A 16,257-nucleotide genomic window follows, 5' to 3' on the forward strand; every position below is an offset into this window, starting at 1 on the left:
AGGGGGCAGCCTCTGCTCCAAAGGACAGCCCGGCACGTCAGCACGTGAGCGCTCCAGGCTGGGCAAGTTGCCAGCTAAGCTCTTCAGAACATCAGTGGCGTTTGTTGATATACATATTCATTTCATTTTATTTTTACAATTCTTACCATAATTGCTTTTGTTTTACATGCTCTCTGATAATGTATTAGCATGTATTAGCCCTGACCTTTCTCCTGATCGCCAAGAAAATATATCCTTATAACTACTCACATTATCTAGTATCATCTTTGTGGGAAGATTTTTAACAACTGCTTCAGTATCTTTAATAGTTAAAGGACTATTCAAGCTTTTAATTTCTTCTTCAGTCATGTCTCCTAAGGTATATGTATTTTTACAAGAAAGTCTTCCATATTGTCTAAGTTTTCAAAATTGTAAGTATATAGTTTGGTTATCCTTAGTAATAACTTCCATTACAGTCATGTTGATTGTTCTTTCTTTTCTCTTGATTTGTCTTGCCAGATGTTTGGGGATTTTAATACACTTCTATTATTGATATGGATCAAGGAGATCTAAATCAGTAAGGACAGCATAGTTATGAACAACACAATTAACAAACTTGTCCCTAAAAGATGTGAATTCTGGATAGAACAGAGAAGATATGTTTTCCTTTCTTTTTAATTTTTATTGATATAACTGACATTTCATATTCTATTAGTTTAAGGTGTACAACAATGATTTTATGTATGTGTATATATAGCTAAGTGATCACTACAAAAGTTTTAACACCCGTCACCTCAGAGTTACCAACGTTTTTTTCTCGTGGTGAGTTTTAAGATCTACTCTCTTAGCAACTTTCAAATGTACAATTCAGTATTGGTACCTGTAGTCATTATGCTATACATCACATCCCCAGACTTACCTTATAACTGAAAGTTTGTGTCTTCTGATCACCATCACCCATTTCCCTCACCATTCACCCCTTGCCTCTGGCAAGCACAGATTTGTTCTGTCTCTGTGAATTAAATTTTTTGATTCCACTTATAAGTGAAATCATGTTTGGATTTGTCTTTTTCTGACTTATTTCACCTAGCATAATGCCCTCAGAGGCCATCCAGGTTGTTGCAAATGGCAGGATTTCCTTTTTTAACCTGTGAATATGACTTTTTATGGCCATTTATATATATATATATATGTATGTATGTACCACTTTTAATTGTTCATTCATCCCTTTTGGACACTCAGGTTGTTTCTGTGTGCTGATTATTATAACTAATGCTGCAGTGAGCACAGGAGTACAGCTGTCCTTTGAGACAGTAACTTTGTTCCCTTCAGGTGTATACCCAGAAGTATAGTTCCGGATCATATAATTTTATTCGTAGTTTTTTGAGGAATTCATACTGTTTTCTGTGGTGGCCACACCAGTTTACATTCCTACCAACAGTGCACCAAGGGTCCCCTTTTTTTTCACATCCTAGCCTACACCTGATATCTCTTCTTTTCAATGATAACCATTTTAGTGGGTGGCACCTCATTGTGGTTTTGATTGGCATTTCCTTGATGGTTAGTATTGTTAAGCACCTTTTCATGTACCTGTTGACCATTTGTATGTATTCTTTGGGAAAATATCTATTCAGATCCTCTGCCCATTTTTAATCAATTTTTTTTTTCTATTGAGTTGTATAAGTACTTTTTATGTTTTGGTATTACTCCCTGGTCAAGTATATTTGTAATTATTTTCTCCAATTCAGTAGGTTGTCTCTTTTGTTGGTAGTTTCTTTTGGTGTACAGAAGCTGTTAGTTTGATGTAATCCCCCTTTGCTTTTGATGTCAAATTTAAAAAAATCACTCCCAAGTCAACTGTCAAGGAGTTTACCCTCTGTTTTCATCTAGGAGCTTTATGGTCTCAAGTCTTATGTTCGAGCCTTTAATCCGTTTTGAGTTGATTTTGTGTATGCTATAAGACAGGGGTCCAGTTTCCCAAAGCCATTTATTGAGAGGCTATCCTTCCCCATTGTATATTCTTGGCTCCTTTGTCATATGTCGACCACATATACAGGGGTTTATTTCTGGGCTATTTTGTTCCACTGATCTATATGACTAAAAATGCCAATACTGTACTGTTTTGATTGCTACAGTTTTGTAATATAGCTTGAAATTAGAAGGTATGATGCCTCCTGCCTTTTTTAAAATTTTTTTTGCTTTTGCAAGATTGCCTTGGCTATTTGGGGTTTTTCATAACTCCATACAAATTTTTGTATTTTTTTCTGTGAAAAATGTCAGTGAAATTATGACAGGGATTGCACTCCCTTTGGTAGTATGGGCATTTTAACAATATTAATTCCTCTAATCCGTGAGCACAGAATATCTTTCCATTTGTGTCTTCAGTTTCTTTCACTAATGTATTATAGTTTTAGTGATCAGATCTTTCACCTCCTGGGTTGGATTTATTCCTAGGCATTTTATTCTTTTTGATGCAGTTGTAAATGGGATCATTTTCTTAATTTCTCTTTCTCATATTTTGACATTAGTGTAAAGAAATGCAACTGGTTTTTGTGTATTGATTGTCTGTTTGCTCTGGCCAGGACTTCCAGTACTATGTTGAATAAAAGTGGCAAGAGTGGCCATATTTGTCTTCTTCCTGATCTTAAAGGAAAAGCTGTTAGCTTTTTACTCTTGAGTATGATGCTAGCTGTGGGTTTCTCATATATGGCTTTATTATGTAGATGTGCTGTCCCTTTACACCTAGCTTTTTGAATTTTTATCATGAGTGAATGTTGAATTTCATCAGATGATTTTTCTCCATCTATTGAAATAACCATATGATTTTTGTCCTTCACTTCGTTAAATGTGCTGTCATATTGGTTGATTTGCGTATGTTCAACTGACTTTGCATCCTCAGAATAAATCCTACTTGATCGTGGTGTATGAACTTTTTAATGTGTTGTTGAATTTGGTATGCTAATATTTTGTCGAATACTTTTCCAAATATTTTGGTGATTTTTTCCAGCTGTATATGTCAGATATTGGCCTGTAATTTCCTTTTCTTGTAATGTCCTTGGCTTGGTATCATGGTTATGCTGGACTTACAAAATGAGTTTGGAAGTGTTCCTTCCTCACCCCCCACCCTTTTTCTGGAAGAGTTTGAGAAAGATTGGTATTAATTCTTCTTTATTTGGTAGAATTCACCAGTGAAGCATCTGATGCTGGACTTTTTTTTGGTTGAGAGGTTTTTGATTACTGATTCAGTCTTTTTACTAGTAATTGATCTGTTCAGATTTTGTATTTCTTCATGACTCAGTCTTGTTAGGTTAAATGTTTCTAAGAATTTAACTATTTCTTCTAGATCATCCAGTTTGTTGGTGTGTAATTGTTCACAGTGTTCTCATGATACTTCCGTGGTATCAGTTGTCTCCTCTTTTATTTCTAATTTTGAGTCCTCTTACTATCCTTAGTAAGTCTGGCTACAGGTTTTTCTGTTTCTTTTAAAAAATGTAGCTGTTCATTTTATTGACCTTTTCAATTATTGTCTCTTTAGTCTTTACTTCATTTTTATCTATTCTCATCTTTGTAATTTCCTTCCTTTTACTGACTTTAGGTTTAGTTCTTCCTTTTCTGGTTTCTGAAGGTGTGAAGTTAGATTTTTTTTTTTGAGCTTTCTTTTTCCTTAATGTAGGCACCTATCACAATGATATTTCCTTAGAACTGCTTTTGCTGCATCCCATACATTTTGATATATTGTATTTCCATTTTCATTTGTTTTTGTGATATTGCTTTATTTCTTTTTTGAGAAATTTCTTCTTTGACCTTCTGTTGGTTGTTCACTAGTATACTGTTTACTCTCCACATATTTATGAATTTTACACATTTCTTCATGAAACTTACTTCTGGTTTCATACCATTGTGATTAGAAAAGATGTTCGATATGAATTCAGTCTTCTTAAATTTATTAAGACTTGTTTTGTGGCTCACCATAAGATCTATCCTCAAGAATGTTCCAGAATATATTTTTCTTAAGTGAACACAAAACATTTACAAACCCAATCAAATTAGGGTTAAAGTTAAGAAAACTTCAGTAAATTTCAAAAATTTAAGTATTATGCATACTATGATCTCTACTATGCAATTAAGTTAGGACTTAACAAAAAGTTAAGTAAACTCCTATATATTTGGAAATAATTAAACACATTGCTAAGTAACTTATGGGTTAAAGAAGAAGTCATAATGGAAGTTTTAAAAAATACCCAGAATTGAGCAATAATGAAAACAACACATAAGCAAAGATTGTTGGATAAGTATAGCTTAAGTAAGTTAGAAAATGAATCACAATATGAACCCAAAGTAGAAGCAGAGAGAGAATAAAAGTGAGAGGAAAGTAATGAACTAGGAAACAATACTATAGTAAAAAAAATGATCAAATCCGTAAGTTAGTTATTTGAAAATACATGAAAATCTTTAAGGGAGTCTTCAGTTAGTTAATTGAAGGCTGCCTTGTACTAGAGGCTGGTCATATTTTTTGGATAACAACAAGCAAACTATTCTCTCTTAGGGAATGCTTCTCTTTTATCCAAGCATGTGTTTGTCAGTCTTCACTCTCTTTAGGGTTTCTTTTTATTTCTTACTTGTGGGAATTGTAAAACATTAACTGGGTGGAAGGCAGTGCTCTGTAATGCCGGAACCCTGGTTGTAAGCAGCTTTGGGGCCCTTCATTGGACTGCTTGCACAATCAAAAAGCAAGTTTGGGTTTATTATGAAGTGTACATTTTAAATATATTTTATGGGTATATTTGTACTAATTTTAGTATTAAACTAGCTCAAGGAATATAAATCAAGTTAGAATGATCACTGATTACATACACTAACACCTCATGAATTCTGGCTGTTAACCAAATAAGCAAATCAGTCTTCAAAAGATGGAGGGGTAATGTGTACATTTGAAACCACTGAGGCTATTCTAGAGTAGCTTTAAGTAGGATTAAGAGGATTCTAAAAGAGGCAGTTTCATACATGTTTTAATAAATGCCTGTATTAGTGGAATAAACTTCCCTTCTGAGATTGGACAATATCCTAATATATTTGCTTTTTAAAATAAAAAGCATTATGGGTAGTTCTCTTCCAGAAGCCATTTTGATGTACAAGGTCAACCATTGTGCAAATTCTGTTTATTTCCTTGGCTGGCACACTAGTCCTACAAAGTACAGAAAAATTTTATAGTCTTTTAAGAACCTTAGTTTATAGGTAGTAAACATCCATATAAGCATAAGGATTGTCACTTAAAGAGATGTTTGGAATGGAAGTTTTTATGGATAATAGACTCATCATGTATCATATTTTTCATTTTAGTCATTGACAACTGGTTACAGGTTATACTGCTTATAGGTTATACAGGTTAGATCATTCATTCTGAACTATGGTTGAACATTCTCAAATACTCTCATGTGTGACTATGGAACTATTTATGTTAGATAGCTGACAGTAATATATTGACAGTTGGAGATCTAGCTATATGTTAAAAATTCAAAAGCAAGCCACTTTGCTACTTGCTGGAAGAATATCCAACAAAGAAACAAGATAAGGGAGACTGGAAATGAGTTTATAAGAAAATGTTGATTAGACAGTAGAAATTTCTAACTATATATCAGATGGCTGAAATGTACAGAGTGTATAGTATATATGCTAAAAGTATTGAAGTTTAAATTTTTCTTAAGTCACAAATCTATATAATTCTTGGATTCTAAGGTCATGGCTGAGATTAATGAAGGTTACACTTAAATAGTTCAGAGATTGGTTTGCTAACATCCAGAATGACTAAAGGCTTTTTTCTTTTGCCCTTGAAAATACCAGCCAATAACCTATCTCACTAGATGGCCCCTTCTGGACTCTAATCAAAGCTTATTTAACTGTCATTTATAGGATTCAGCCACACAGGGATGAAGGATGTCAGATGTAGAGAAGCATGCTATTTTATTTCCTTCTACTATTTGATTTAGCATAAACTACTGGATTCATTATAAGGTAACCTAAAATAGGGGAAAAATGGAGATGTTTTCAAATTAATACTTAATAAGATTGAAATTTGGACTTGCTAAAAAAAAACTAATAGAAAGTAGTAAAAATAGATTCTTGAGGAAAGGTACTCTTATTTACTCAGAGGATATATAAAGAAATGTCTGGCACAGAGGTTGACTCTAATCTGGTGTGCAGTGGATGATAAACAGCATACAGGGAGCAGCTGCATATGTGTTTAAATAATTAGCACCACCACTGCTCTTCATTTACCGTTACTTCTTTTTGGCGGCAGGACGTGCTGCCATCCAGACACCTCCTTCTACCAAATACCTTCTTTTTGCCAGTTACATGAAATTTTGGAGCAAAACTGCCAATGCTTCCTTTACCCTTTTCACAAATTACATCTGTTTCACATACGCAGTCTCTTAGTCCAGGGAACCACAGAAAAACTCTCTGGATGATGACCTCAACTGGTATTTCGTCTTCTAAGGATGTCATCAGTTGGGGCTGAATAGTATGAATAGCATGAAATCCACTCACTACCTATGTGACCTTGAGCAGCAAGTCACTGAACTTTCTCTGTATCTCAATTTTCTTTCAGGAAATTGAAGACCGTAATTACCTCACATAACTGAGATAAATATTAAAAGATCTCTACTTTGTATATCTAATGAAATACTACTCAAAGCCCCATACCGATTTTCCTTTTTCTCACAGGATGGGGAAATGATACTTGTTTGTCTAATCTAACTCATTTTAAGTATCTCAAGGAAAGTAAACATCTAACAACCAAGAAATTATTTTTAGTTTTCTGAAAAATTTCATTTTATATTGAGGTACTTGCAATAAAATGTACATCTTAAGTGTAAGCTTGATGGATTTTGTTCTGAGTGTACATTCATGCAACCAACCATCACCCAGATCAAGATATCAGATATTGTGTTTTTGCACCTTATACCTATTTCACCCATTACCCCCAATCCCCTTTGACAACTACCAGTCTGTGTATGATTCTATTTTTGTTTGCTCATGTTTTTTACAATCTGAATAAAAGTGAAATCGTGTGGTATTTGTCTTACTCTGTCTGACCTATTTCACTTACCATAATACCCTCTGGATCCATCCATGTTGTTGCAAATAGCAAGATTTCACCTTTTTTGTGGCCGAGTAATATTCCATTGTATATTTGTACCACATCTTATTTATCCATTCATCTATTGGTGGACATCTTGGTTGTCTCCATGTTTTGGCTATTGTAAATAATGCTGCAACAAACAGGAGTGCATATATCTTTTCAAATTGGTGATTTTGTTTTCTTTCCCTAAATTCTCAGAAGGGAATTACTGGGCCATATACTAATTCTGATTTAAGATTTTTGAGATACCTCCATACTGCTTTCCTTAGTGGCTGTAACCAATTTTCAATCCCACCAAGCAGTGTACAAGAGTTCCTTTTCTCCACATCCTTACCAAGAGTTGTTATTTCTTGTCTTGTTGATGTAAGTCATTCTGATGGGTGGGAAATGGTATCTCATTGTGGTTTTGACTTGCATCTTCCTGATGACTAATGATGTTGAGCATATTCTCATGTGTCTGTCAGCCATCTGTATGTCTTCATTGGAATAATGTCTTTTCAGGTCCTCTGCCCATTTTAAAAAATCAGATTGATTTTTTGGTGTTCAGTTTTATGAGTTCTTTATGTATTTTGGATCTTAGCCCCTAATTAGATATATCATTTGAAAATATACTGTCCCAAAAGTAAGCTGTCTTTTTATTTTGCTGATGGTTTCCTTTGCTCTGCTGAAGCTTTTTAGTTTGATGTAGTCCCACTTGTTTATTTTGCTTTTGTTTCCCTTGCTGGGGAATATATTCAGAAAAAAAATACTACTGTTGATATATAAGAGTTTACTGCCTATTTTTAGGTCTTTAATCTATTTCGAGTTTATTTTTGTGTATGGTGTAATACTAATCCAGTTTCATTATTTTGCATGTAGCAGTCCAGTTTTCCTGTGAGCACCATTTATTGACAAGACTGTTTTTCCTCCATTATACATTCTTGCCTCCTTTGTCATATATCAATTGACCATATAGGCTTCAGGTTACTGTAGACTCTCTATTCTGTTGGCCTGTGTATCTGTTCTTGTACCAGTACTGTACTGTTTTGGTTACTGTAGCTTTGTAATATGGTTTGAAATAAGGAAGCATGATACCCCAAGTTTGTTGCTTTTTTCTCAAGATTGCTTGGACTATTTGTTGTTGTTGTTTTATTCAGATTCCACAGAAATTTTAGGGCTATTTGCTCTAGCTCTAAAAATAATTACATTCATATTCTGATAGGGAATGCATTGAATCTCTACATTGCTTTGGGCAGTATGGTCATTTTAACAATATTAATTCTTACCCGTGAGCAAGACTCAATAAAATCAGAAATGAAAGAGAAGTTACAACCAACACTACAGAAATACGAACGATTTTAAGAGATTAGTGTGAAAAAGTATATGCCAACAGCTTGGACAACATACAAGATATGGATAAATTCCTAGAAACATACAATCTTCCAAGACTGAATGAAGAAATAGAAAACCTAAACAGACTGATTACTAAGAATGAAATTAAACTGGTAATCAAAAAACTCAACAAACAAAAGTCCATGACCAGAAGCTTTCACAGATGAATTGTACCAAGCATTTAAACAAAAGTTAACACCTATTCTTCTCAAACTATTGCAGAAAATAGAAGAGGAAGAAACCTTCCAATTTCATTCTGTGTGGTAAGCATTACTTAATACCTAAACCAAAGACACTACCAAAAAAAAAAAAATTTAGACTATTTTACCTGATGAACATTGATACAAAAATCTCAACAAAACATTAGCAAACAGTTAAAAAACATTTTAAAGGAAATCACTCACCATGACCAAGTGGGATTTATTCTAGGGATGTAAGGGTGGTTCAGTATCTGCAAATCAGTCATGTGCTACACCACACTTAGAAATGGACGGATAAAAAGTATATGGTCATGTCAGTATATGCAGAAAAAGCATTTGACAAAGCTTATCATCCATTCATGATAAAAATGCTCAACAAAGTGGGTATAGTTGGAACATATCCGAACATAATAAAGGCTATACACAACCAACCAACAGCCAACACCATAGTCAATGGTGAAAAGCTGCGAGCATTTATTCTGAGATCAGGAACAAGACAAGGATGCCCTCCCTCACACTTCTACTCATAGTCATATCTAGTACTACTCTCATAGAACTGTGAGTCCTGCCTGAGCAATCAAGCAAAAAAAATAAATAAATAAAAGTTATTCAAATTGGTAAGGAAGAAGCAAAACTGTTCCTATTTGCAGATGATATTATATATAGAAAACCCTAAAGACTCCACCAAATACTATTAATAAATGAATTCAGTACAGTCACAATGTACATAATCAATATACAGAAGCCTATTGTAATTCTATACAGAAAGAATAAATTAACAGAAAGAGAAATTAATAATCCCATTTACAATTGCATCAAAAAGCAAATTAGCTACGAATAAGTCTAAAAGGTAAAAGGCCTATACTCTGAGAACTATAAGACACTGATGAAAGACACTGAATATATAACAGGGAAGCAGTGAGAAGATGGTAGAGTAGGGCAGCAAGATAAAAACCTCCTCCCATGTACACTGAGAAAACAACTACAGCAAATACAAATAACCCTGAAAATGACCAGAAGAGTGCAGAACAGACCATCTACACACAGGGAAGAAAAGAGGACCACATTCAGAAGGGTAAAGGGGCAGAACTGTGATTGATCAGGACCCAAGCCCTTTCCCCATCACAGTCCACAAGCAGGAAGGAGAGGAATTGAGCAGGGAGGGAAGAACATTCAGGAATCCTGCGCCCTTGACCCTGAAGATCTGCTCTGTGAATACAAGTCCACGTGCATATTAGGACACAAAAAGAACCTCAGTAAATTTAAAGAGATTGAAATTGTATCAAGCATCTTTTCAGATCATAATATATGACTCTAAATATGTTACATGCAGAAAGCTTAAAAAATGAAAAACACAAACACATGGAGGCTTAACAACATGCTTCTAAATAATCAATAGATCAGTGAACAAAGAGGAAATCAAACAATACATGGAAAGAAATGAAAACAGAAACAGGATGGTTCAAAATATGTGGGGTGCAGCAAAAGCAGTTCTAAGAGAAAAGTACATAACAATACAGGCCTATGTTAAGAAATAAGATCAATCCCAAATAAACTATCTAAATTCACTAGAAAAAAGAAGTTGAAGAAAAAACAAAGCCTAAAGTAAGTAGAAGGAGGCACATAATAAAGATTGGAGCAGAAATACATAGAGAAGAATAAAACAGAAAAAGATCAATCAAACCAAGACCTGGTTCTTTGAGAAGATAAGCAAAGTAGACAAACCCCTAGCCAGACTTATCAAAGAAAAGGGAGGATGCAAATTAAAAAAATCAGAAATGAAACAAGAAGTTACAACTTACACCACAGAAATAGAATTATTAGAGAATTCTGTGAAAAATTATATGCCAATAAATTGGACAAACTAGAAGAAATGGAAAAATTCCTAGAAACATATAATCTTTCTAAGACTGACCTAGGAAGAAACAGAAAATCTGAACAGACCAATTACCAGTAACAAAATTGGATTTTTAATAAAAAAAAAACTTCCCAACAAACCAAAATTATATCAGATGGCTTCACAGGTGAATTCTATCAAACATTTAAAGAAGAGCCAATAGCCAACCTTCTTAAAGTAGTCCAAAAAATAGAAGAGGGAATACTTCCAAACTCATTGTATGAGGCCAGTATCACTCTAATACCAAAACAGAAAGATACACTACAAAAGAAGAAACATATAGACCAATACCATTGATTAACATTGATGCAAAAATCCTCAACGAATTATCAGCAAACTTAATTAAAAAATAGAGTGAAAGGATCATCACAACCAAGTGGGATTTATTTCAAGGATTCAAGGATGGTGTAATATTTATAAATCAATGAGATACACATTTACAAAAGAAGGATAAAAAGCGTATGATCATCTCAATAGATGCTGAAAAAGCATTTGACAAAATTCAACATCCATTCATGATAAAAACTCAACAAAATGGGTATAGAGGGAACATACCTTGACATATAAAGACCATATATGACAAACCCACAGCCAACACCATAGTCAATGGTGAAAAGCTAAAAGCTTTCCTCTAAGATGAGGAACAAGACAAGGATGCCCACTTTCACCACTTTTAATCAGCATAGTACTAGTAAACTTAGCCATGGCTGTAAGACAAGGAGTTAAAGTCATCCAAATTGGTAAAGAAGAAGTAAAACTGTCATTATTTGACAGATGAAATGATACTACATCAATACCCTAAAAACTCTACCAAAAAACTATTAGAATAACTGGATTCAGCAAAATTGCTGGATATAAAATCATTATACAGAAATTTGTTTCACTACTAAATATTAACAATGAACTAGCAAAATGGGAAATCAAGAAAACTATTCCACTTACAATTGCATTGAAAAGATTACAATACCTAGGAATAAACCTAACCAAGGAAGTGAAAGACCTCTATTCTGAAAACTGTAAGACAATGATGAAAGAAAATGAAGAAACAAATGGAAATCTGTCCCATGCTCATGGATAGGAAGATTTAATATTGTCAAAATGACCATCCTGCCCAAAGCAATTTACAATGCAATCCCTATCAAGATATCAATGGTATTTTTCAATTAACTAGAAAAAGTAATCCTAAAATTTATATGGAACCACAAAAGACCTTGAATAGCCAAAGCAATCGTGAGAAAGAAAAACAAAGCTGGGAATATCAGGCTGTCTGAGCATAAACTATATTACAAAGCTACAGTAATTAAAACAGTATGGTTCTGGAACAAGAACAGACATATTGGTCAATGGAATAGAACAGAGACCTAGAAATAAACCCACACACATATGGTCAATTAATATATGATAAAACAACCATGAGTATACAATGGAGAAAACACAGTATCTTCAGTAACTGGTGTTGGGAAAACTCAACAGCTACATACAAGAGAATGAAACTGGATCACTGTCTAACTCCATACACTAAAGTAAACTTTAAATGGATTAAAGATCTAAGTATAAGTCCTGAAACCATAAATCTGTTAGGATAAAACATAGACAAAAATCTTGAACATAAGCATGAATAATTTTTTTCTGGACGTGTCTCCCCAGGCAAGGGAAAAAAAAGCAAAAATAAACAAGTGGGACTGTATCAAACTACAAAGCTTCTGTACAGCAAAGGAAACCATCAACAAAACAAAGACACAATCTACAGTGGAGAATATATTCATAAATGATGTATCTGCTAAGAGGTTAACATAAAAAATATATAAACAACTCATATGACTCAAAATCAAAAAAACACACAAATAATCCAATTAAAAAATGGCCAGAGGCACTGAATAGACATTTTTCCAAAAGAGACATACAGTTGGCTGACAGACACATGAAAATATGCTCAACATCACTAGACATCAGAGAGATGCAAATCAAAACAAGAATGAAATACCACTTCACATGGGTCAGGATGGCTAATTTAAAATAAATAAATAAATAAAAAATAAGTGTTGGAGAGGGTGTATAGCAAAGGAGACCCTTGTTTTATAGAATCACATGTTCCCTCCAGTGTTGGAGGGAATCTAAATTGGTGCAGCCACTATGCAAAGCAGTATATAAGTGGTTTCTCAAAAAAACAAAAAATAGAAATACCGTATGACCCAGCAATTCCACTTCTGGGAATTTACCTACATGATTACTAATTCATAAAGATCTATGCCCATCTATGTTTATCACAGAATTACTTACACTAGCTAATATATGGAAGCAAGTATTGTTCACTGATGGATAAAGATGTGATCATACATACAATGAACTATTACTCAGCCATATAAAGCTTGCCATTGTGACAACAGGGATGGACCTAAAGGGTATCATCTTAGTGAACTTAGGGAGTGTGATACCCCCAGCTTTGTTGTTCTTTCAGACAAAGAGAAATACCATGATTTTATTTACATGTGATTCTATAAAACAAAAGAAATGAAGAAGTAAACAAAAAGTACATTCATACATAAACACAGAACAGACTGCTGGTTACCATAGGCCAGAGGCTGGGGTGTGGCTGAAATAGGTAAAGGGGATAAAGAGGTACAAACTTCAAAATATAAGTCATGGGATGGCAGTACAGTATTGGGAATATAGTCAATATAACTTTTATATGGTGACAGATGGTAACTACACTTACAGTAATATTTAATAATGCATATAATTTTCAAATTACTATGTTGTACATCTGAAACCAATATAATACTGTATTTCAACTATATTTCATAAGGTTCTTAAAGTTACTAGAAGTTTGATCTTTTAAGCTAGGCCTTTGTGATTTCCTTGTTTATGATTGGATCCCCAAATCTCAAGGTTCCCTTCCACCTAATGTAATAATGCATTATTGCTGTTAAAGCCCTAGGAATTACCCAACTAAGTGAAAAATTCATGAGTGGAGAAGATTATTAAAGAAGAGTATTAAGAGGTCTGTGGTTGAAATATTAGGGCAAACCTGTATTTAGGATGCTGGTGGGATACAAGGTAGCAATAGGACAATGCTAATGACAAACTACTTTATAAATTAGAATCCCGAGGAGGAAACTTTTTAATTGAGGTTAGAGAAAGGTCAAAAATAAGAAATTAAGATGATTTTTGGCTGGAAGAAGCTTGAGTTGACAAGTAGGATGTCATAAGCTTTGCTCATAAAGAACTTTCCTAGTGCAGATGGTACCCCATTTACAGTGGTACGACTTACCATTTTTCAACTTCATGCTGGTGTGAAGTGATACGCATTCAGCAGAAATCACGGTTCAAATACTGAATTTTGCTGCCTCCTGGGTCAGTGATATGCAGTATGACACTGTCTTAGGATTCGGGGCTGCCCAGAGCCACAGGTCCCGATCAGTCCTCCAATCACCAGGATACCCAGTACTCTTACAACCATCTGTTTTTCATTTTCAGTACAGTATTCAAGGAATTACGTAAGATACTCAATACTTGACGTTAAAACAAGCTTTGTGTTAGATGATTTTGCCCAACTGTAGGCTAATGCAAGAATTCTGAGAATATTCATGATAAGCTAGGCTAAGCTGTGATGTCCTCTAAGTTAAGTGTATTAAATGTACTTCCAACTTATGATATTTTCCAATTTATGTTAGTTTATTGGGACATAACCCATTGTAAGTCAAGGAAGATATGTTGTAAAATTACGTGAGATTACAGTGAGATGACGGCAGGCCCAGACTAACAGAGAGACTAGTTTCCATATAGCAAAGAGATGAAACTCCAGTTCAAAGGGAAATAATGGGAAAAATTTCCAGAATCAGTTGGATCATTTTGAACCTGCTGTGAATTGTGCTGTAACACTCTATGCGCTAAGCTGTATTCTAGATACTAAGTAGATGTCATCTTCTTCATTCTGTAGATGAGGATTGCAGGCCAGCACCTACTACCTAGCTTGGGCAAGTTATTTAACCAGTCTAAGACAGTGTTATTAAAGGAGGATAATGCTATCTACCTCATCACTGTTCTGAAGATTGAATACATACGTATGTACACACATAAACATACAGAGCAGCACTTAGCAGGAAGGTCATACATATTTCTGGCACTATACTATGGGAAAAATATCAAGGTACCCCTAGGGGACGGTCATGGTGGCCTAAGTGAATTTAACTGCAGGCTTCCTTTTAGGTGTTCACAGCTTTATTCTGAACAATCACCTTTGATGAACAGGTTTCTCCTCTTCTTTTGTAGGTCGTAGACGTAAGTAGAGAAGGCCAAGAAGAAGTATTCTATGGGCCTAGGCTCCCTTTTGCTTCCAACGGAGTAGCGGCTTGCTTCCTGCCGGCCCCGTATTTCACATGCCCTGACCTTCAGACTCTTCAAGTGCCTCATCACAGGATCGGCACCGTCTGAAAAGCCAAAGCTATTAATGACCATCATGAACAGGAGGGAAAAAAGGCCTGACTTGTGGATCCGGGCATGATAAGACTCAGTACTCAGCGGTTCCCTGTTTTGTTTGATGGGTCTTATATTCAGATAAACATGAGCAAAAAATGAACAGTTTTCTAAAATATATTATTGAAAACTCCTATCACCCTTCTCTTTGTGTGTCAACATACAATACCATCTGTATGACTTTTACTGTGGTGTAATTTAGTGCCGACTTAGTGGCCCATTATTGTCCCATGGGTCTTCGGAGCATTCTTTGTACACTTTTTGTAATCAGTGCTGTCTAGGACATGACACTGTGAGGGATGTCATTTATTTCACAGTATAGCCATCAATGATCTTTAAAGAAATCCTCAGTACTTAATCCCTTTACTCCTTCAACCTGGGCTTATAATTTTTCTTTTAAAAATTTAACATTATGCAGCCCCACTCAATACTCAGAATATGACATCCTGAAATATAAATGTCATATACTCAAGGCAATATTAACAACAGACATTATGGTGAACAGCAGCCGGAATAGCCAGACTTCTCTTCATGGATACACTGTGACCTTGGGCCAGACGTTAACTTCACAGTGCTACTTTCTCTACCTTTTAAGGAGAATAACTATGATTTCATATTAACTCAGAAGTATTTTGGGAAGACTGGGCAAATGCTCTGGTACTTAAAAAAATTGTACTTAGAAGTATAAGGTATTCTACTGTCTTTAGAACAGTATAACTCAAAAGGGAGATTACTTTTGAAGTTTACAAATTACCAAATAAAACTTGGAACACATGCGAGTGGATAAATGACCCTGAAAAGCATGGGAAAGGGATGCTAAGAAAAAGGGAATTTGCCAAAGCTAAAGATTCCTAAACTTGTACAAATTCTTGTTTCAAATAACTTTCCCCAAAACCACACTTAAACTCATTTGGTGAAAATGACATTCTGAAGCTCAAAAAAAAAAAATACTAATGTACTAATTTTGGTACTAACTTTGACATAAATTTGAACCTAGACTCAGTAGTTCTAATAAAAGTTTTTCCACTTTGTTAAAGGTTATGTCAATCTTGAGAGCTTGTGGAATTCTTTTCCACTGACAATACTTACTTTATTAATACCACTTTCAATAATGCATAAGAATTCTTACTTAGGCTAGGTTTTTGGATTTGCTTCGTTTATAACAAGAAAAAGAAACACTCAATAGCCACATG

At 34.5% G+C, this 16,257-nt stretch overlaps 1 protein-coding gene across 5 annotated transcripts in view; it reads left to right on the top strand.

The window, feature by feature from the left end:
* KLHL32 (kelch like family member 32) overlaps positions 1–15,198 on the top strand; it is a 174,873-nt gene extending 159,675 nt beyond the window's left edge. For 4 of the 5 annotated variants that reach the window (XM_036890349.2, XM_057489439.1, XM_057489438.1 and 1 more), the window contains one exon: positions 14,861–15,198. In XM_036890349.2, the coding sequence (XP_036746244.2) occupies positions 14,861–15,022 (162 nt within the window). In that variant the 3' untranslated portion in view covers positions 15,023–15,198. Of the gene's footprint in view, positions 1–6,277; positions 8,060–14,860 lie in introns of those variants that run through there. The other variant, XM_057489437.1, reaches the window with a different exon arrangement.
* The last annotated feature ends 1,059 nt before the right edge of the window (positions 15,199–16,257 follow it).

The sequence above is a fragment of the Manis pentadactyla genome, chromosome 12, assembly GCF_030020395.1.
Source record: "Manis pentadactyla isolate mManPen7 chromosome 12, mManPen7.hap1, whole genome shotgun sequence".
Lineage (NCBI taxonomy): Eukaryota > Metazoa > Chordata > Mammalia > Pholidota > Manidae > Manis > Manis pentadactyla.